The 22,946-nt window shown below is 52.0% G+C and overlaps 1 protein-coding gene across 1 annotated transcript in view; it reads left to right on the top strand.

The window, feature by feature from the left end:
* Nucleotides 1-22,946, top strand: part of ZSWIM5 (zinc finger SWIM-type containing 5) — a 98,034-nt gene that overhangs the window by 59,440 nt on the left and 15,648 nt on the right. Inside the window, exons 2-4 of the mRNA XM_075759562.1 lie at nt 9,989-10,345; nt 19,132-19,280; nt 19,909-20,059. Of these exons, the coding sequence (XP_075615677.1) occupies nt 9,989-10,345; nt 19,132-19,280; nt 19,909-20,059 (657 nt within the window). The remainder of the gene's footprint in view (nt 1-9,988; nt 10,346-19,131; nt 19,281-19,908; nt 20,060-22,946) is intronic.

Raw genomic sequence — 22,946 nt, forward strand, 5'->3', positions numbered from 1 at the left:
TCTGCCTTGCTGTTGCCCTCTGAAGTGTGTTGAGCTTTGTGGGTGGCAGAGGACAGTGTGTTAGGGATCCTTTTTGTTGATACCATTTGTGGGGCCTGTGGAAATAGTCATGCCCAGGAGATGGCAAGGAGTCCAGCTGCTCTGGCACAGCGTCTGGACTTCGTGGATCTGACTCTGTAGTTGTCCGAGTAATTTTGGGTGTGATGTGTAGTTTGGTAGGGCTGGAGGATACCCAACAAAAACCTGGTCCCTGTGGAAGAGGTGGAAAACTCATCCACCTGCAGGTTGAGTTGGGCTTGGGAGCTGCCAGAGCACAGCACACTTGAATGCTCTGCAGGTCTCTCCACTGTCAGAGCTGGTGCTTCTCAAATACCCGCAACACATTTCACATGCGTGATGGATGAAAGCCTTGCCACCTTTTAGGGATGTACATAAGTGCTGGCATCCTTCCTGTGAGGGACCAACTGGGGATGGGGGACCCCACTGTGCGGGCAGGACTCCTGCAGGAAGAACGCAGTGCCAAGATGGAGATGTGGGAAGCACAACATGACAGCAAGCATTCCCCCCTCTGAAAGTGTTACGTCTCATGATGCAAAGTCCTTCAACCTTCTCTCTAGATTGTTTCTCTCACTTCATAGCCTTTGGGTTGAAAGAAAGCTGGAAAAGTGGTTTTCCCATATAAAATCAATGTGTGTGCTTTTCCCTTGCCTTGATTTTTGCTGGACATACTGAAATTCAGCATCATCCTTCCCAAGCTCTACCACCCCCTCGCACCTTCTGGGCTTGCTCAGGTCAGAGTTGTCGCCAAGGGCTGGTGACCAGCCCAGCCGCTGATGTGCAGGAGTTATTTCAATGATTCCCTGTCCTGGAATTAAAGTCCCTTCCTTCAGGGCTAATTAATACGCTCACAAAGTTTCCCAAAATGATTCTGGAATAAAATGTCCACAGAGGAAGCTGATCTGGAATAGCAATTGCTGAATAATTTATTCTGCAATGAGTAGTTAATTTCCCTATATGGAGCAGCCCTAATAGGCTCCAAAATTTAAACTTTATTGGTTTGGGGAGGTGGAATAAAGGAAACCACTAAGTTTTTGTAAAGCTACTGAAGTGAGCTAAGCCATTTAAGTATAATAATATTTCTACGATATAAAAAATGTTTGGCTGTGGTCTCCTTAGTGAAATTCAGTAGGGAAAAAAAAAAAAAGGAGAGGTGGGTTTATTCTAAATGGGGGCTGTAAAAGTTGGCAGGAGAGGGGGGTTGTCCCCTGTGCCCAACTCCTGAATGGGGGACGGAGAGCAGAAACGGCAAAACAGTGTCATCTCAAGGATTTTTCTACTTTGGGGGAGCAGTTTTAAAGTAGACCCCTCTTCTGTGCTTAAAAGCGAGGTTTTCGGAAGGAAGTTAATTGACCTTTTCAGCAAATCTGTTGCTGAGGCCATTACCACAAATGCTATTGAAACGCTTCGTAAATATAATGTTCATTTAACAACGTTGCCAATAACTTAGAAAATCAGACTTAATCCTCCCTTTTTAAAAAAATAGAACTATTCTTAGTGGAAAAAAATGGTTTTTTGGGGAAGAATTTGGAGCAGATTTTCATACTGAATCTAGGCTGCCTCATTCCCTCAGAAAGCTTCTGAGGGCCAGGAAAATTATCACTAATAACTTCCCTACAAATTGTAGAGCTGCTATTTTAAGGTCTGGTGTCTCAGAGAGGAGCGGGGTGGTGTCCTGCTTCCCTCCATTGCTGCGCGATGCCCTGGTTTGATTCTGGTCCGTGTTAAGCTGGCTGCCCGTCCTGCCCTGTGGGAGGAAAACAAGTCGGGAGGCTGTCGGGCTTGGTTTTGCTTTTAATTTTCCACAGTGGTGGGTTGAGTTTGGATTTTGGTGTGGAGATCTGGAGCTGGCTTTAAACTGCAAAATATGCATTGAATGCAGTTTATCTTTTGTGTATTTGGAGACAAAAATCCAGAAGCTGCTCCCTAGCCCAAGGCTAAGACAGACCTGGAGAAGCTGTTGATGGTGGGAGGGAGGCCGTGTCTCAGGAAAGCAGATCAGTAAGGGGAGCAGATGTGTAGAGAGAAAAGGATGTCCCTGGCTCTGGAGCAACTTCTTTGCCAACCAGAGGGTACCCAGGGATGAGCCCTTAAGCCAGGAGCAACATGTTAAGGGCTCTGGCATGGGAGGCCTTTTGCTTTTGGGGGTTGCGATTATGTGTTTGTGGGGCTAAATTATGTTAATTGCCACATAAAAAAAGATGACGAAGGGAAGGGTGCTGCTCCGCTTGCTTTCAGCTGCGGTGAAGATCAGTGATCCCATCGTAGTGACACTTGGATGGAGGCATAAGAGGCATTTTCTAATTAAAACCCTTTTATCTACTAGAAGCCAGCTTCTCAGCTGTTGGAAATCTGGGTGGCTCCATTGAAGTCAGGAGATGACCCCAGCTCAGCCTCGCATGTGAGTTTTGGCATCTTCCATCGATTTCCTTGAGGCAGCCGAGGTGGTGACAGCACGGGGCTGGTTCTGCTCTGCGGCAGCCTCGACTGATGGGATGCACGAGCCCGGAAACTCCAGCGACAGTGAATTTCCTCTCATGGATATTTTCTTTCGTGCTTGAAAACAACCCTGCATCTGTTAAGAAAACACCTGAGTTATAACAAGGAACCGCATTGCTCCTTATTCAGATACAGCCGCTCACGAATGCAGAGAGGAGAGGGATGCTTTTTGGGTAGTCACAGAGATGTGCTGCTTTTTCTCCCTTGATGCAGACATGGTGCGTTCACCACTTCTGCCAAAATATGTGCTGCATATCCTCATCTTTCTAATTTCTCATGGTTTTAAGAAAGCTCTCTATATTCAAGCTTACCGTAAGATATACTGTAGCAGTAAAGAGCAGAGACTTGACAGCATTTTGCCACCAGTTATTACGTGGGCAGCACATGTTAGCAAAGATGCGGTGAGCCCTTCCTCTCCTCAAGCCCTTTCTATTGCTCATGCTGCTGCAAAAATGGCATTTGGGTTGGTTTGTGTTAAATCTGAACTGCTAGAGGAGGAATTCAGCTTGCAGGGCTGCACATTAGCAGAGGAAATCAGTCCGAGCTTTAAAACTGGTTATATTTTTTTCCTTCTTCCCCCCCAAACCATGTGTGTTTGGAGCAAGGGTTGCACATCTGAGTAGATGAAAAATCTGTTTGTTGGCAGACAGCAGAAGGATGTGGAAGGTGATGAGGGGAGGGGTGGTCTTGGCTTTGGGGCTGGCAACAAAAACAAAAAAACCCTGGGTCTTCAGTTTGGATGGGCAACAAAGAAGCGCTCTGGGCTGGGGAGAAAATGGGGGAACAGTTTTGAATATTTCTGGGGAATGTCACAGATCAGGACCAGTCGTCTGGAGCACAGGCTTGGTCCAGCCACCCTCTGAGCTGGGTAGGGGGAGGAAAAACAACCCCTTCATTTCAGGCTCCTGGATAAACAAACACCAGAAATCTCGTAAGGGTAATAATGGAAATCACTGGGAAATTGAGTTAATACAAGGGCATCTGTGTAAGTGAATGCTCGGGACAGGGAAACGGCTTTGTCCTTTAACTCTACTAATGCTGGAGCAGATGGGAAGCGTGGTGTGCTTCACGCATTAGCTGGCTCGGATAAAGAGCAAGGCAGAGGCTGGTCCTTGCGGCTGATTAGAGGTTAACAGGGATAGAAACCAGCGGATTGACTCTTCATTTGCAGGAGGTGTTGTGGGATCAGAGCAGATGGCAGAGAGAGCGTCCCTCCAGCTTACTCAGCTGCTCAGAGGAGCTTACGGCTCCCTCCAGCACAAACAGCCCCACTTGCATCTCCTCTGTTTACAGCTGCAGCTTGTGCTTCTTCCATGGCCTACCCAGAGAGACAATATTTCTCCTAAACCTGTGGTAGGTGGTGTCCAAGGCCGTAGGTACATGTGGGGACGCTTGCAGGCATGGAGCATCCTCTCCAACTCGGCCGTATCCCTTTGTCACGGTTCCTCCAGCTCAGCTCAGCCAACGGGCACGGCTCCTTACCAAGCACTTCTAATGGTCTTCATTAGCTCTGTGAAGGCCAGAGGTGCATTTCCAGGGCGGTAATGACTGGGAATGGACAGGAGCATGGTGGGGACTGAGGAGGAGGGCTGAGAGGGGAAAACGTACAGCCGAGGAAGCGCGGCTGCATTCTGCTGGGGCAGCGTCCTCCCGGCAAGCCGTCGCCTGCCTCCTCCGTCCCTGCCAAGGTCTCGCTCAACGGCAACACCTTTGCGGTCACAAAAAGAAATTGCTTTGGGGAGGGAGGATGTAAACTCATACCAGCTCTGCTCATTGACTCGCTGGAAGCCTCGATTCCCTATTTTGCAAGGGAGAAATGGCAATTGATTCAGCCTTACCCTCTTTCTTTTTGTCTGCCAGCGCTCTGAAAAGGCACATTTTATCTGTGTGTGACAACACCTGCCTAGGGTGCCTCTCATTGAGCCGCGCTGAATCAAAAGAGCAACAAGAAAAGTGGGTTTAATTGCACACATCTTCAGCAGAGTCTTTCTTGCACTGGCAGCACAAAAGGCCAGCCCTGCGCTGGTTGAATGGAGCCCGGGAGGGCTGGGGCGCGCCGTACTCTCCGTTACTATCGGAGGCAGATGATTCACTTTGCTGGAGCATTGTCATGTGCAAATGAGTTCATGAGCCCATCTCCTTTCCAACTGCAAGGTCAGGGACTGAGCAATTGTCAGCATCAGCCGGCTGGAGGAATTGATCTAGAAGCTAGAAAGCTTTGGGAGGTTTTACTAACCTCTGTTTCCCACTGCGCAAGCACACCGACACCTTCCTCCCACGGGTGTTGTCTACGTTACAAATATTGACCGATTTTAAGTTCACGTTTGGAAAGCTGCTGTTTCGAGGCATGGAAATGTGACTGAGAATGGCTTATAAATAACACTCGGTGCAGCAATTATTATTCATTGCTAGTTATGGCTTTCACACAGTGGAAAAACAAATGGTTTTTCCACTAGGAGCTGGAGCTGCAGTCCGTTTAATCACTAAAGAGCTTGGAATCGCTTTAGTTTAAAATACCTTTCCGCTGTGGTTTGGAAATTTAAAAAAAAAAAATAAATTTGGGTCATGTTAACCTAGCGTATATGACTTGCGCTGAGAATTTCAGTTTACCTTGTCTGCATCTGCTGAGCTCCATAAATATCTATGTATTTGTTCCCTTTCGGTTTTGCAGAGCTCCTGGCTGCCTGAAGGCAGAGCTGCCCAAACACAGATTTGAAATGGGGTTAGTCTGACTAGAGGTGGGTCCTGGGAGCTGAGCACCGGGCACGAGAACAGTGAGGAGCAAGGCCACAGCCACCCCTCTCCGGCCGGGATGCGGGGGGATGCAGCTGGTGCCTTCAGGAAGCTGAGTGGATGGACTTTCCATCACGTTGCTCCTAACAGAGCCTGCCCAAAATATCAGCATTGGTTACTAGGAGGTTGCTCGAGGTTTTGGCAGCCAGCTGTGGGTGTGAGTTCTTTATGTACAGCATCAGCTGCGTCCTGCCAGCCAGCGGTGCTTGCTCGGGGGAGTGGATGGTTGCACATTTCCTTCTGCAGAGCCATTCCTTGCCCCGCTTTGACGTTCCGCAAAGATCAAGAAAAGCCTGCAGAGGAGGTAGAGGAGCCACAGTGAGGTGAAGAAATGCTCCATGTGTTACCCACGCGTTACTGGTCCCAGTCCTCTTGTGCAACAATGCCAGTGCAGCAACCTCAGATGGTCTTGGCTGGGCCAGGGTTAGGTCCTAGAAATGGTTGTTCTGGCGTGAAGGCTGGCTCCCTGGCAGGATTGCGCTAACCCTCCGCTGGGGAGAACGAGCTAATTTTTTCCAAATGGCACAACTTTGCAAATGACAACTGTGACTTCTGCCTGGGCTGCGGTGTGAAATCTGGGGGATGGCTGTGAGCAGCAACTGCCAGAGGGAGCAGAGCTGAGCTCTCGAGTTCCCGGCTAGTGTTGTCGCTGCAGGGTCCTTCTCTCCCTCCTCCTTCTCACAGGTGTTGGAGGGATCTAGATGACCCAGTTACGAGAAGAGAAGGCATTACTCCTGGGTTTTTCTTGTTTCTGGGGTTTAAATTTCCATCTGTGATCTGCCCATCTCTGAACTTCAGGTATTTTGATGTAACCAGCTTGAACGTTGGCTTTACCTTCAGTGGTTTGCTGGAGGATCCAAGACTAGAGGTCTCCACAGCTGGCCTGGTGGTGGGTTGGAGCTGCAGGACAGGCTAGTAGTCTTTCCTGACGGATGGCTTGTGGACATCTGGGTTAAAAATGCCCAGCTGAAAGACTCTGGCTGCCTGTACAGAACTGGAAGGGTTGCAAAGCTCCTTTTAGTTGAGTAGATTTAGATATGAATGAATTCTCCGTCGTTGAGGCCTTAACAGTCTTGTCTTAATAGCAAAGTCTCCTGCACCAGAGCACCTGCTAAAGGCTTGATCCTTCATGGCCATTTCTGAGCCTGGGGGATCCGTGCTCCTCCCAGCTTGTGGATTTATCAGCTCCAAAGAGGAAAGTGTTGCCCAGCTGATGAGTTTGGAAGTGCTATCGATATGGAGCTCACAAGCTCCCAGAAGACATTTCTAGGGTCTATTTTAATTGAAATCAGAGGCACAATACCCTGCTGCACTAATGCAAGGTGCTTGCTCCAATGTTTTGTCCTCATTTGATGGGTAGGTGGGATTAGGAAGGAGATGCGCTCGTCATGCCCTGTGTGCCTGTGAACACAGAGGGACCTTTCTGTGCTCTTCCTGGAGCAGGTGTGAACGCTCGGCTCCTTTTGCAGCCTGGATCAGAGAGACATCCACTAGGAAGCATCCCTGGTAAAAGTAGGGGAGGCGACGTCATTCTTGGGACAAAGCTAGGCTCCGATGTGGTGTAATGAGTCTGTAGTTACAAAGATGGTATTTGATTATTTCTTTTCCATGGTTTTCAAGCCCTGGCACTGTCACTTTGCTGGCAGCAAATCAAACACCAAGTTAGTTTATGTTAAGGAACAGAAGATGAAGTCCTAGATAAGCACTTGGCTGTAGAAACGTCTTAAATTGAAATGTGCAGGGAGGGACACGGAGGAAAGTATTTGGTTTTGCTTTCAACGCTATCTAGAGCCCGTGTCTGCAGCCAGGGTTGCATTTCTCTCTGCTAGAGTGCCGGTATTGCCTGCCCCATGTGCTTCTTGGGATGTGAGATGAATGCCGAGGAGGGTATGGTGACAGCTGTCCTATTCCAGGGTGACCTATAGCCTCTTGGTGACTGTAGCATCAGGTTTTTGTGTGATGTGCTTCAGGAGTGAGTGCTTCAATGAATGATGGAGTAACCACACCATAACCTACTTTTTAACTGCCGCTCTTGTCTGGGACAGCAATACCCATCGCTGCTGGGCTGGTGAAGCCATCTCCCACCCGTGGGTGTTGGGGTGCAAACCTGGCCACAGAGCAGGACGCGGCATGGTAGCTGCAGGCTGATCTCCCGTTAATGTAAATATTCCCAAATTATGCTGCTGTTCCTGCCAGCTCCTCCTTTCCCCTCTCACCACATTTAATTTCTGATGAAGCTTTTGATAAATGTTTTGTATAGAGCTCCCAGTTTATCTTAAATAGACCCGCTGCCACCACAGGTAAAATCTAAACTGACACTTGACTTGGGGCTCGTGTGCCAGATGAACTTGGCAGTTGCCGACATGCTGAATGGGCAGACCCCGGCTACGAGTTGCGAGGACCAGCTCTCGCAGCGGATGGGGGAGCGCAGCTTTCAGGATGCCTGAGAGCAGCCTGAGAAGTATCTGGGCAAAGGTCTTCTCTGGATGGGCTGGGTTTGGTCCACGGTTGATGTATTTTTCAGACTTACACCTGTCTGAAACAGGCCGTTTAGTTAAATGGGTTCTTCCAGCCTTACACTGGTTAGCCCCCAGTGGGGTCTGGCCCCTGATCCTGCTAAAGTAAGCATTTGAAGGCAGTGTTTATGGCTAGTGATTTGTCTTAGAGGGTTTTATATATATGTGTGTATGTGCCTATGGGTGTACATATATGTATATACATATATTCTTGCTCAGGAACGTTGTTTCCAGTCCTTTTAACTTGTTCAAAAAGTAAACTAGGGAGAAACTGGCAGCAAGTTGGAGCCGCCTGCCAAGCATTGCAGACCAGAGAAGTGGTAAAACATAAACACTTCGGAGTTTATCCTTGGGATTTGTATAGTTTGGCTGCCGGGGGACGGACTCGGGGCGGGGGGGTGGGGGCTTGTCAGCCCCTGGCCACGCTGCTCCAGCAGCGCCGAGCCTGGCACCTCCGCTGCCACGGTTCCGCTCCTGGCAGCGTGCGAGCAAGAGGGCAGCGCAGGGTTGTCCGTCCGTCCCTCCCCTCCCGCTCCACCGGCCATGCGGGGTGGGTTTCGGGGGATGGCAGCAGAACAGGTCTGCTTTCCCCTTCCCCTGCACTAAAGTGAAAGCAGACCTCCTTGACGCTTAATCAGATTTGAATGTGGTTTTTGGCGTGGCTTTAAAGAGACTGGCAGTGAATAGCTGGTTTTGATGCTATTTATTAAAAACCTCTGGTAGAATTTGTCTCGGAAAGCCTTTGTGAGAGCTGGCAAACGCACAAGGGTTTGATGCAGTTAATGTATTTTAATCTTCACCCCCCCACCCCTTCTCCTTTTCTGTCACTAATTGTAGGGCACTCAGCTGTCTGCCGCCTTCTCTGGGGGGATGGCAGGCTCCACAGAGACCTCTCTACAAACACGGGCTTAATAAGGTTGCAGTGGCACGGAGAAAAGTGAGCATCCTCTTCAGGGAGGGCGGGCTGGGGTGGGCAGTGTGGGGTGCCGGGTCCCAGGTACGATGCCGGGCTCTGATACAGGGGGACTGGGTGGCCCTGGCCACGTTAATTAACCTCCTGGTGCAGCCTCTTTCTACTTGAAGCAACGAGGCAGATGGATGGGGGAAACAAAGGTGTCCCTTTTCCAGGCGACTGGGCAAGTGCAGTATTGGTGTTGGACCTCCTTAGCAGCCAGCTCCTGGGAAGGGCTGCCTGGGCTCTCAGATCGAGGTTGATGGACACCAGTCTTTTCTCAGTGACTTTATCCCTTATTTGCTTGGTGCATCCACCTTCTTTGGTCCCAGAGGACCTTCAGAGCCCATTTCATGCTCCCTACCTGTATTTGGGACTTGTTGGGATTTTTTTTCGCGGTTTGTGTCCGAAGGTACTGCAGCCCCTCAGGGCATGGTGGGGGGCTGTCAGGAGCACCGTAACATTTGTGTGAGCAATTTGGACTGTCCCTGCAGCCCAACACATGGATCGTGCTGATGAGCGGCTGGGTCCCTGGCAGCAGCATTTCGGGGAAAGCTCGAGAGCTTGCAGGGGAGCAGCAAATATTGTGGAGCTCAAGGAACAAACAGTTTTCCCCCAGCCCGTGTTTCAGACTGCTCATTGCTCCTGTCCCTGTTCCTTGTTACCTCTCTGTGGAAGAGCTCAGAGCTGTGGCCATGCCCTGGAGCGTGCTCCCTGGTTCAGGGACTGAGGTTGGAGTTCCATTGCATTTAATTTGTGGGGGGTTTTTTTTGTCTGCCTCATCAAAGAAAAAAAACCTGGCCTTTTCCTGCTATCCCTCACTCACGTGAGTCACAAATTCAGCGAGAGGGAGGTGTGGATGAAGATGACTCCCAGGAGAGAAGCAGTCTGAGAGACTCTTAAACAAATGGGAACTGAGCAGCTTTGCTCTTCCCCTGAGGGTTTAAATAAACTTGCCGATGAGTCTGGCTGCACGTGTGTGTTGGTGCAGAAGTGTGTTCATACCCAAGTGTAAGCCGCCGGGGCGGTGTGTTTTGGGTGCTATATTGCTTGATATAGTGATGCATAAGTGGTCTTGGCTGGCCCTTTCCATCTTCCAGAGTTTGCACCAGTGGTCATGGTCAGAGGGAAGCTAACATGGCCTTTTCCCCCTTCTCCTTTCCTTCTTCAGGGTTCCACCTCAGTGGGACGGTAACAGAGCCGGCAACTGCAACAGAACCAGAGATGACCTACAAGGTGGCCATCAGCTTCGACCGCTGCAAAATCACCTCAGTGACATGTGGCTGCGGAAACAAGGACATTTTTTACTGCGCCCATGTAGTGGCGCTTTCACTGTACAGGATCCGCAAGCCAGACCAGGTCAAACTCCGTCTTCCCATCTCAGAGACCCTTTTCCAGATGAACAGGGACCAGCTCCAGAAGTTTGTTCAGTATTTGATCACGGCACACCACACTGAGGTGCTGCCCACGGCCCAGAAGTTGGCTGATGAGATCCTGTCGTCCAACTCTGAGATCAACCAAGTGCACGGTAATTCCTCCCTCCTCCCCGGGTGGCTCGGCACTGATTCGCTCTCTGTTTTGGGGATGGGCTGGTGGTTTCACACTGATGGTGGTCACCTTTGTTTTGCCGTGTTTGTTGCTGCGCAGAGGAGGTGGCAGCGTCAAACTGACATTAGTGCGTGGGTGTTGAGACCACATCGATATTGCCCATGCGTCCCCGTTCTGCCCTCTGTTCTTCTTTATGTGTTTATCTGTCAAATGCTGGCTTCAACAGGTGAGAAAAGGCAGAGCAGACAGGCTGGCGGTGCACAAAGCACAGCTCAGAGTAGAATGGAGAAGCCCAAGGTGGAAGAAGGGAACACAGTTAGTCCCCAACACAGAAGGACGTGGTGCTGGGACCCTGAGGAGAGAGAGATGCAGTGGGGACGCGGCTCCTCCAGCGTGCAGGGACACAGTGTCAGCCCAGCCCTGCACGTTGCTAAGTCAGATGTGGCTGAGCCGGTGGAAGATAAAGCTTTAATCTCCATGGGCGTTAATTTGCCCATAATAAATGAGCGCCGCTGTCCTGACCTACTGCACAAAGGCAGCGGAGATGTGTCCTGGGGCTTTCTGTTTGGAAGATGCTTTTGACTTCCTCCCCTGGAAAGCACCGGCTGGGGGACGGTGCCCATCTCAGCGCCACTGTAGTTGCCCAGTGGCCCAGGAGGTGGCCCAGGCTCCCTGGGGAGTTGCCCTGAGACTCCCTTCATCAGCCCAAGCCAGGCGTTCCTGCTGTCTTTCCAAGGAGTCCAGGAGCTGAGGTTGCCCAGGGTCTGCAACAATGAGCTGCTCCGCACCGCGCCTGTCCCACCAGCTGTAGAGCGGAGATAATAAACACTTATCTGCCACGGAAGGGCGTTGCAGGGATTAACACATGCCTGTTAAGTGGTCCAAAGATGAAAAGCCCCATATGCAGTCTAAAATAGGATCTGAACTGGTTGAATCCACATGTAGAAGTGAGGCTAGGGGTCCACCTCCACCACAGAGGTGATGGCAGCTCTGATCTTCTATTTTCCCCTCCCTCTATCTGGTTGTTCCTGCTCCTATCTTGGGAAAGGCTTTTGTCTCCTCTGCTGGGCCACATCTGCTGCGAGTGTGGTTGTGCTCTAAACTACTGGCTTTTGGGGGGAGTTCCTTGGTTTTTTGGCATTAAAAAAGAATGAGGAGCTGTGGTGCTACAGGAATCTGGTGAGGTCTGTTCCCTCCCTGAGTTGATCCACTGAAGCTGAGATTGGGCAAGATCCCTTCTTGGCCATTGTTTGAGGCTGCTTTCTCCTAAGCAGATTGAAGAAAAGCTTTTAAGGCTCTGAATATTTATTGCTGTAGAGTCAGCAAAAGGCTGGTGATCGAGAGTCTTACAAAGATACAGATGTTGGCTCTGGTTCAATATCTGCCTCTTGTTTTTAGAAGTGGTTTTAGAAAACAAAGCAAAAATTCTCTGTCCCTTCAGACTTGTGCAAATTCACACACTGCAGCAAACGATTTTGAGCTGAGAGATGCGTTGACTTACCCAGCAGAAGGTGGCACCTATCCGACACCCGTGTGGCTGCCTAGCCAGGGTCACAAGCGAGTAAACACCTCTGCAAGCAGGAGAAAAGCCTCGTCTCATCCTGGGGGAGGATGCAGATCAGCCTTAGGAGGATGAGGTGATCTAAAGATGATCAAAGATGAACTTAAGATGATCTAAAACTCATACAGGTTGCACCCTGTGAAAAGGAAGGCTCAAAACCCTTCACATTCAAGTTCAGAGTGATGTTGTCCAGGGCTTCAGCTCTCAATCCTGGACAGTGTTGCGAGCTTTGCCCTCTTTGTCCTGCCAGCAAAACACAGCTGAAGTGCAACTACATCACAGAGCTACTTGAGGGTGAGGAAGGGCTGCAGGTGTGTGGGGCTGCGGATGAGAGAGCAATTTTGGGGGCTCCAGTTGAAGGGGATCCAAATTTTTCCCCCATCTTGCCCTTCCCAGCTGTGGTTCGTGCGTTCATAGAGGGTTGCTGATCATGGGATTTGAAATTCTTCGAGTTATGCTTTACATGGAGCTTTGTGGGCTTATGTGTGCACTTCTTGGCCGTTTCTGGTTCAGACCCTTGGGGTCACACCTTTGTTCATCTTGGGGTTGAGACCAAGGTGGCTTTTGGCAGGCCAACCTCTGCAGCCCAAACAGTAACCCAGTGTGTGCATTGGACACCTGTGGTTGTTATACCTTGGAGCAAGAACAGCCTCTCCAGAAATCCTTTCTTCCCCCCCCCCGCCCCCTCCTTTCTTCTGAGGAGACGTCTGTTGAGCTTTAGATCAGCATCGGGTCTTCCCCACCTGCCTCTGGTCATCCAAAGGGCTGCTCCTTCCATGTCGATGGTGAGCACATGGGATGGAGGAGCTGATTCTGCGCTTCAGGAGCATTCCAGGCTGGCTGAAGAATGCCCCTTGTGCAAGGGGATCGGCTGGTTTAGTAAAATAAGGCTTTTGGGGCTGCTCCTTCTCCCCCTGCAGAGCCTGAATGGCAAAGAAAATTAAAGGCCATTGTCTGGTGCGCTCATCTAGGGGTGTCAGAGCTTTGTTCCTTGCAGGAGTCTGTAGCTGCGGCTGTGCACCGCATGCCGATCTTCCCGGCTGCCTTCCTAGAAGGAAATGTAAACTATCCAGTAACGATGGAGTCTCGGATCGCAGCCAAGGCGCTTGCGTGTTCTCGAAGGATTCAGTCTGAGCAGAGAGCCTAGGTGTGCCTGCTGCTCTGCTCCCCACTTGACCTCTGCCTGCTTAAGTGGGTCACGTTTCTGCTCTTGTAGCTGGCTGCAAAGGGCAGCGTGCTCACAGCGAGAGCGTCTCATGTGTCTGACACTTCCACGCTCAGCGTCTGAAGTGGCAGCTGGAGTGAGGAGATGGGTGGGTTTCAGTGCTGATGTGTCCCTTCCCTGAGCGTGTCCTGCTTGAGGATAAAGTCAGCAGCGTGACTGTCCGGCACGGAGCAAGGCTGCAAGGTTGTCATTGTGCCAGCAAATGTGACTTGTGGCTGCTTGGCCTTTCCTGGTGGGGTGGCTGCTGGGGGCAGCCAGGACCTGCAGCTGGAGAACTTGGATCCAGCAGCCAGGCCTCCGACAGAGTGAGGAGCATCTGTCTGGTGGTGGCCACCTTGGCACCCTGCTCCCTCCGTTCTTCCGAGAGCATCAGCCCAGGGCTCATGTTGGTTTGTCATGGGGCCAGCCTGGCTCGGGGGAAATGCACGCTGAGAAAGTGGCTCAGGGCTGCCAGCCATGGTGGAATGTGCTGGGATACATGCAGCTCTGCCATTGCAGAGGTCCATGCTCTACCACCATGGGAAGAATATGTCCTCCTGCGGTGCAAATGAGGAACAGAGAGTGATTGCTTTGGTGCAGTAAAGTATTGCAAAGAGGGCCAGGAGGTGTCAGAGAGGGCAAGGCTGTGAAAAAGAGTTGAAAAGGGAATTGTAGGCAGAGAAGGGAGCATTTGAGGAGCAAAAGCCAGCAATGTGGAGGAGGGGGAAACCAGAAGCACCAATGAGTCCTGACAGCAGTGCTGGGTTTTGTGCTCTCAGAGCGTGGATCCAACACCCAACAGCAGCAAGTGCGCAGGGTCCAAGCCAGCCAGCAGACTTGGGAGGTGGCATTCATCTCCTCTTGTGTTTTGGTTCATGCTTGTAGGGAATGATATGAATTTATTTTGAGGGGAAGTTGGGACCAGTGTACAGAAGGAAAGGTGCTTTCTCAGATACATCCTTTGAGCCTGATCGGGATGTCTGGGCTTTGGAGGCAAACGTTGGATTCTTCCTGAGGGCAAAAGCAGTCTGTGGTCAAGGAAAGGGAGGAGGCTGACGGAGACCGCTGCGGGGCCAGAGATGATGGTCATTAATATCTTTAATTAGAGGCTTAAAGACAGGAGAGGCAGCTCTGAGGATTGACAGTGCCTGCAGACCCAGAAGATTTGGGTCTTAAACGTATTCTTTGTGCACCATCAGTGAGGTCTCCACCTTCCTTGGGTAAGGAGCAGGAGGTTTTGGCCAGCCTGGTCTTTGCAGCTCAGTAATTCGTCCTGCTTGAGCAGTGCTTGGGCATGGCAGGGAGAGCTGCTGCCCTCAGCCCAGGGGACGTGGTCAGGGCAGTCTGTCTGCCCTGCGGAAATGCCAGCGGGTGACACAGTGTCTGTGGCTCTCAGCTGATGCCATTGAAATGCTCAGGATGCTCCTTCTCAGCCAGAAGTGGGAAAAGCCACAAAACCTCCACTGTCTCGCAGGGCAGGGACAGCTCCTTCCAAAAACAAGCCAGCAGAGAGTCAGTGTGAATCACCAAGGGGCCTCTGTGGTCCTGCAGCGTCTCAGGAGCTTCCTCAGAGGAGAGGACCTTCAGAAAACTCTTAGTGGGAATGGTCCCTCAGGCTTTGGCATAGGAAAAACAGATCTGCTTATGCGAAAGCCATAAGGAACTCTCTGCCTCATCTTTTCACTTTTGTCCCACATGTATTCTTGACCACATTGAGCCATTCTTGACCACCTTGAGCCCTTCCTTCAACTGCTGGGCTAATACTGTCCTTCACTTGTTGGCCCATCTTGCTCCTTGTGCACAGAAAGTCGGCTGCCAGGTCAGCCAAGCGGGAAGTACCTGCCTGCTTGTCCTGTCACACTGAGCCAGGGCTAATGTTTGAGGAGTCCTCAGGCAGTCTTTAACTTTGAGGTCACCCCATGACAGCATCTGGACAGCAGCACTGGCAAATCTATTTTAAATTCTCCCTTCCCACTGGGGAGGAGGAGAAGGTCAGGTCTCCAGGGGATTCGTCTTCCTGGTTGCTGAGCTGATGTGAATTTAAGGGAAAATAACACACCTGAGTGCTGGAGAGAAAGTCTCTGCCAGTGGCTCTTCCCCCTTGTCTTGCAGAGTCGCTGGGGTTGCTGAACAACCAAAAAGCACACGTGTGGTGCTTCCAAAGACAGCTGACCCCAATGCTGGTACCAGCTGGACCAGGGAGCTCCTGGCCACCATGCTGGCAGACAGTCTGGCTTCACTTGCCCCATCGCTGTCAGATGGGTGTGAATCTTCAGGCCGCCCTGGAGGCTCCATCCAACCTATGTCCCCTTGAAAATGAACCAGGAGCTTTGGTGGAGCTTGACTCCTCACTTCGCTGCTATTTTTAATCCCCTCTTAGGGTTCGTTTCCTTTCTGGTGCCTGGTTATTTTCTCTCCGAGGTTTTCTGCTGTTTGTTTATTTGTCCGTGTCCTCCCCACCCCCTGCCCCGAGCTGCTCCTTCACGTCTGTTTTCTCTCTGGACGCCAGAGAAGCAGCCCAGAGGCATTCAGCAACGCCACCACATGCAGTCATGAGATGGCCCTTGTGAACCTCTGCCACAATGGCCAGCCCTGCTCTGGGCGGCTGCGGCTTGGCCGGCTGACAGAGCCCTCCCCAGCACCGCTGACCCCAGGACCAGCATGGCCAGATCCCAAGCTGCCAGCGAGTACCGGGCATGGTTGGCCGAGACAACTGCGAGGGAGATGCTGGGGTGGCCACCTGCATGCCTGGGTGGCACTGGTTAAAAATAATAATTTATCCCTTTTTCTTTGTGTTGCCACTGCTGCTCTGGATGAGATGCTCTGGAGTGCTTCCCACGCTGCCTGGCTGATGTATTTCCCCTTCTTGGGTTCAGGAGCTTGGTTCTGGGATGTGGTGATGCCTTGGCATGAGCCATGAAGTTCTACCACTTCCTCAGCCCTGGAAACCTGCTGCTTTCCAGTTCAGGAGCACCTTGCATTTTCTTCGTGTTGGGTAGCTAATTTCTGAGCGAGGCGTTGACTTTTCCATGTCTGCCGTTGCTCTGGTTTCTAGCTTGTAGATTTTTCCAGTCCTTACTTCTCAGTCTTTGTATCCCGCTGGAGAAGTCTCACTTGGGTGTCAAACAGTTAAACCCCGAGCCCACAGCGAGGGCGGGGGTCCTGCTTCTTGTTTGATGGATGGCATTTTTATCTCTGTTTCTACAGCCAGTGTAAACGGGCTGGTGAAACACTCTTTCCACTCAAGATGTGTGGTGGTGTTTCCTTAAATCTGAATCCCGCAGGACCAGGATCCAGCACATCTGAAACGGGGCTCTTTGGAGCAGAATGCTGCTATATGAGAAACGTGTTATGCAGGCTCTGGGCTGTTTTACATGCCGTTCCCTGCTCCTTTGGAGCAGAGACATGGAATCACTCATTGGCTGCGTCACGGCATGCCACTGCTGAAGCCCCCACGGTGTGAACATTGGCAAGAGGAGGTGGACAAATCCTGCCATTAATATTTAAACCCAGCACAAATCCTGTTGTTTGCTCTTAAATGTTTATCCAGCTCCCCGGCGTAATTGGGCAGCCCATTATCTGCTGGGCTGCGTTGCACGTGTGGGATTCTGCTATTACAACCCTCTCTCTGAATCTTTTATAGGAGAGCAAAATACATTTACAAGCAAATTTGGGTTTTATTTGGAGGCGCGGGGGCGCGTTACTAATTTGGCTGCGGCCTGAACCCCAACGTGCGAAGCGCTCAATGTGTTGCGTGGGAAGAGGAGGTTTTATTTAGCTGCACGCTTCTTCCCTCGCTGCTTGGGCTTTCCGTCACTAGCGCTATGCGTGAGCAGCGAGCGCGAAGGGTAGCCCTGGGAACCCCAGAAAAATGCAGCCACCTTTTGCATCTTGCTAACTCCTCCTCCACCTCTATCTGTCACAGCGGCCTGGGTGAGGGACCAAGGATGAGCTGAGCTTAGGTGGGATGGGTCACCCCAGGCATCCACACCCTTCTGGTCCCTACAGATGCAGCCAGGTGACCCTATAGATGCTGGGCAGAGCCGGCAGGTCTGGATGGCCGCAGCTGGGAGCTGCAGGCGGGATGGTGGGGACGAGGATATTCAGAGTGCGAGTGTCTGGGATACCTCGGCGATGGGGCCGGATAAGCGCTGGTGGTAGACAGATTAGTCATCGGTTCCTGATAGGGGATAATCGCTGGCTTGTCTGCTCTTTATCTGCGAGATAAGGACAGGGTTGGGGGAGGGAAGGAAAAGGCACCGTAAAGCTGAGACGGCCAGGATGGACTGTCTCTGGCATGGTGGTGCCTCGTGGCTTACGGCAGGGCTTGGCCACCGGTGGCAGGGGAGCAGGATCAGGGCATGCATGGGGCTTTAGGCGAAAGCCCTCGTGCTCATCCAGGGGCCATGATCTCCTTTCTGCTGCTTCAGCTCCCATCCCAATTACGTGGTTCTGTTGACTATAAATTATTCTACAGAGGGAGCAGCATCCTCCTCTCCCTTCAGCACCGTGCAGGCTGTGCCTAGAGCTTGTTGGAACAGCTCTTGGGCAGCAACTGTTAGCAGAAATTAAAGGACTTTTATAAAGGACATTAAATACAAATAGCTATATCTTATCGGGTCAGGACCGTCCTCAGCCTTTGCTGGAGGAGCAGAACCCCTCGGGTTGGTGTCCTCTCACTTACAAGCCAAGAAGAGACAGTTGCCTTGCTGAGCAGGCATCCTGGAGCTTGATTTTCCTGAATTGCATCTGAGCTCCTGGTTCAACAACATGCAGGCCTGGGGCGTGCGCAGCATCCCGAGCTGTCTCCGCATGAAAGTGATGTCTGCTCCTCAACCAGATCCCAGTCAAGCGGGGAAGACACCATTAAGATTTAATTGGGAATGTGTTGGTTTACAGCATCCCTCAGCTGTCTGTGCAGCACCTCGCCCTTCCCACACCAAGAGGGAGACGAGGTGGGAGAAGCAGACCATGGGAGAAGCAGACCGAAGTGGAGCAGAGCATTGTCCAGCTGCACCGGTCCCTCCTTGGCACTGGTTTTCCCTGAGGAGTTTCTGCAGAGCAGGACTCAAAAGTGGGGAGCTGAAAAGCTGAGTTTCTGTTCCCTTTTGTACCCCTGGCTGCTCGCTGGAGCCGGGCTGCTGCCTGCCCCGTGAGCCTGGGCAGCTGGGGCATTGCTGGGAAGTAGAGCAGCGCTCAGGGGGGGGAAATGGGACTTGAAAGGGGCAAGGCAAGGGGAGGTGGATCCAAGCTGTTGTTTAAAGCACGTGTGGATTTTTTTTTTTTTTTTGTTCCCTGGAAGATGAATTACAGCCTGTGAACAGATGCGTGTGCCTGCCAAAGGCCCTGCTCTAGTCGCGGTTTGCTCTTTGAAGGATTATTGATCCTTTGCTCTGTGCAGCAGAGGGTCTCTCCCAGGCAGGTACACTGACGTGCAGGGACTTGTCCCCTGTCCTAAAGCAAATGAGGGGCAGCACCCCGTGTTTAACCCGCGGCTCTGGAGCCCCCATGCAGTGGTACCTTTGTTAAACTGTTCCTAATGCGGGGAAGGGCTTGCAGGAATTGGAGCTTTACTGATGCTTAAACAAACTGGTGATGTGAAGCAGGAGGAGGAGCACCCCAGGCGATCCCCGGAGTTGGGGAGCGCTCCGGGCTCTGCAGCTGCGCTGCCTGCACCCCCGGGGCTTTGAAGGAAGGCAGGTCCCTGTTCTTCCTCAGCCTCGCTTCACGTGGGACGCAGAGGAAGAGGGGCTAGCTAGGCATTAGCCCTGTGGCTGGCATCCCTCCTTTTGGCTGCTGCCACCACCATGGAAGGAGAGCGTGATGCTGCCAGCTGGGGCTCACTGCCTGGGAACCTGGTTGGTTTTCCCTCACCTGAGCTGATAAAATAGAGGTGGGTCTATATAAAATAGAGGTAGGTTTGCTTCTTGCTGGTGGGACTGCTGACCCTGCTGCTATAAACAAGGTTGTCTTTTTTTCTTCTCCCTCACCATCCACACAGGCGCTCCTGACCCCACTGCTGGGGCCAGCATAGATGACGAGAACTGCTGGCACTTGGACGAAGAACAGGTCCGAGAGCAGGTGAAGCTGTTCCTATCTCAGGGAGGGTACTACGGCTCGGGGAAGCAGCTCAACTCCATGTTTGCCAAGGTGAGGAGCCGGCTACTCTCTCCCCTCTCCGCTCAGTGTGTCACGTAGCCGGCAGCTCGCCGGCTGCCCTGGCAGGCTGCCCGTCACAGCTGGGAATCTCTGCTCCAGTGCCTTCTCGCCCGGTCACGGAGCAGGCAGTTGTAATCCAGGCTCTGGGTCAGGCCTGGGTTGTCTCACCCACTCTTCTAGCAGGTCCCTTCCTCCCATGCGATGGGTTTGACCTGATCCCTGTGTGAGGGAGGACTTTCCTCCATCTCCCCATCAGCACGGTGGGGGGAATGCCAACCCTGCAGAGCGTACCAAGACCATGGAGAAGTGGCACCAGCCTACGAGCTGTTCTCTTTCTTTGCAGATGGGCCTTGTTTTCGTGTTCTTGATCGCTTGGTCCTCTTTACAGCCTAGGCTGTGGCTGCTGCTCAGTTGGATTCCAACCAGCCACATCACAGCCATGGCATGAGTGTTATAATGTATGGCTATACATTTTTTATATATATATATATGTATATATATTCACAGCCTGGACCCCCAGACTGAGGGAGCTGTGGGTTGCCAGCCAGGTGACCATGTCTTTAACACCTCCGAGGGACCATGCTTTGTCTCACTAAGACCTTCTCTCTGTCCTTTCCAGGTCCGGGAGATGCTGCGCATGAGGGACTCCAACGGGGCCAGGATGCTGACCTTGATAACGGAGCAGTTCATGGCCGATCCTCGGCTCTCCCTCTGGAGGCAGCAGGGGACAGGCATAACAGAGAAGTGCCGGCAGCTCTGGGATGAGCTGGGTAAGGGTCACCGCCTTGCAGAGAGCAGCATCAGGGTTGCCTGGGCTGCTGGACCGGCAGACCTCATCCCAGAGGTCTTTTGGGCTCTTCTGGGGGCAGAGGCCCTTAGAGATGCCAGGAGCTTACTCTTTTTCCCTGCTGGGGAAATCCTGGTGGGACAGCTGGATCAGGTGCAAACTACGCAGTTCAACACCTGAAACCAGCTGCTGTCCTGCGAAGGGGATGACGATGGGTGTGCAGAGTGTGGCTGGTCCAATACTTGCAGCAGCCTGGTGTTTGATGTGCTGCCCTAAAACCTTTGCGAGGAAGGACACAGGGGCTGGTGAGCCCCAGGGGCTGGACCTAGCCTGGATGTAGAAGTGCTTTTCCTGGAGGAGCTGTGATCCAGAGGGGAAAAGCAGGTTCTCAAGTCTCATCCCGTCTAACAGATTTCAGCCTGCTCTGATGCACATTTCCAGGGTGAGGGGGGCAGGATGGCCAGCACAGAGCCTGGCTTTAAGGGAAATGCAGTTCTGGGTAATTCTAGCTAAGCACCTTAGACACCGGCTCAGCTGGCTGACACCGTAATATCATTAGAATAAAACATTTAGATGACGTGGGCCCAGGGAGGTTGGTTGTGTGGTGGAGTTAATCCAGCAGTTCTGGGCTCTCCTGGACATCTGGGATCTTGGGTGAACGGTTTGACTTGTGCCATAGTTTTATGAGTGAGTTTGAGCTTCTCTGCAGCCTGCTGGTAGGAGATGCTGTGTAAGGGCAAGGGCTTGTGGGCTGAGACCAAAGGGATGTTGTAGAGCTGGAAGAAGGATGAGGGTGGTCCAGGGTCTGGAGCACCTGAAACTGCAGCTGGGACCCTCCTTCCAAGTGCCCAAGAAATGCAAACATAGCCACGAGCCTGGCCAAACTGTGCAGAGGAGAGCTGGGCAGGGCCAGAGTGTCTTGCTTCTGTGTGAAGTTCCCTGGATGGAAGTAATCACACCGGCTCTGGAGAGCTCATCTGTGCTTGCTTGCCAAGAAGATGTGTTCAGGATTTCAGGATGCTGCAGCGAGATGGTTGGATATGCAAGGATCCTGGAGAGGTGGCCAAAGCCACCATGCCAGAATTTCTGCATGGAAGAAAGCAAACACATTAGTGAAACGTGGATGGCTGGGTGTCTGAGCAGGCCTGGATGCAGGAAGCAATATGCCCAGAATTACAGATTATTTGGCCAGATTTCAAACCCTCTATCCAAGCCGAGAACCCTCCTTCCCTTCCTGCACACACGAGGGGGGAGTGGTTGGGTTTCAGTCATGGCTTAACTGTGCAAGGACCGGGTTGGTGCCCGTAGTTTTGGTCAGAAGAGTGGGAGGAGGCAACGGCACATCCCCATCAGCAGATGGCAAGGTGGCTAAGGAACGTCAGAGCCCTACCAAGGCTGGATCAGTGTGACAGCAGGTGAAGCGTGGTGCCAGCCAGCGCACGTCAGAGCAAGCGGCTCACCTGGTGTAGGCACGTCACGCGGGAGGGATTTGGGCATCTCCATGCTGAGGAGAAGCCCCTGCGGAGGACACGGCGATGGTGCAAGAAGCGGCTCCAGGGCAGGATGGGTATGGGCTATACTTAGAGCAGGGATTATTCCCCTCATTTTAGAGAAGCTTTTTGGATTTGGCTGTGGGCAGGGTTTTTTGTAGGAACAGAGCATCCCTCTGAAGGGAGTGGAGGCACGGAGGGACCGGAGCTGCAGTAGGTTGGTGGTGTTCACCAGTAACGAACATCAGAGAGGCAGAGAGATGTCCCAAACCATCACTGGGCAGGTAATGGTAACTGGGGCGTGTGGGGCAGTGAAGGCACGTTGTCCAACTGCCTGCAGGCTGCCGATGCCAGAGCTGCCCGGCGTTACCGCTGCTGCCAAAGGGAGGGATGAGGGGCCCGTTGCCAGCTGCCACGGGAAGCACTGCCACCGACTGCATTCCCCTGCCACATGGAAGAGAAAAATGGGCCTCGCAGAAATTATTTTGGGCACGTGTTTAATAATTAATCATCGATTTTAGCAAAGACTGCATCACAGACTTGCGTGGGATTGGAAGAAGATCAGCCTTAAAGAAGATTGTGGATTTATACTGGGGAAAATGTAAAGGATTTTGCAGGATTTCAGAGGTTTTTTTTTTTTTAAAAAAAAAAGGCATCGTTTGCTTGTGCATGTGCTGCCAACTGAACGTCTATTGCCCCGTCTGCTGGGGAGCCAAAGGAAAGACCTGCTGGATGGAGAGCTCTGTGGCGTGGGAGTATTTGCCCTGGCGCATTAGTACTTACGATTAAAGCCTAATTACAAAAAATAGACGAAAAACCAGCTGAAGTGCAGCCTGACCTTAATCTGCCTGGAGACGGGTTTATTTATCTCGGCCACTTGTTTACAGTGGCGAATTTCAGCAGATTAAGCCGGGGAGCGACCCTGTGGGAAATGGGAGAATTTCTTTGATGGTTTAGAAACTTGGGCGCGGGATCGGAGCGCCTGTCCTCTCCGGGGCCAGCAGCCGGGACCGCTGGGCTGGGAAGGCTCTGACCCCCCCGTCCCTGCACCCAGCCCCATCATCAAAAAGCATTTTTGTTTAGAGGCTTAGCTTAATCGTGATCTGCCGCTTTGTTCCCCGCTTAACCTCCTGCTATCGGAAAGTTCAGATGAAGATTTCTGCACCATGTGAACAGACGTGGAGTCTGACCCAGCGTGGCGTTTCGGCTCAGGACAGGAGTCACTTGTGCTGTCAGCTGATGTCACTTGACCATAGGGCTCTGAAAACCCCTCTTTTCCATCTCCCAGATAACTATCGCAGCCGAGAGAGATGCGAATCCCTCTTCCCTCCTTGTCCCCACCTCCCCGCCACATCTTCCCTTCTGCAAGAGAGCCCGGGG

The sequence above is a fragment of the Balearica regulorum genome, chromosome 8 (genome assembly GCF_011004875.1).
Source record: "Balearica regulorum gibbericeps isolate bBalReg1 chromosome 8, bBalReg1.pri, whole genome shotgun sequence".
In the NCBI taxonomy this organism is placed as follows: domain Eukaryota; kingdom Metazoa; phylum Chordata; class Aves; order Gruiformes; family Gruidae; genus Balearica; species Balearica regulorum.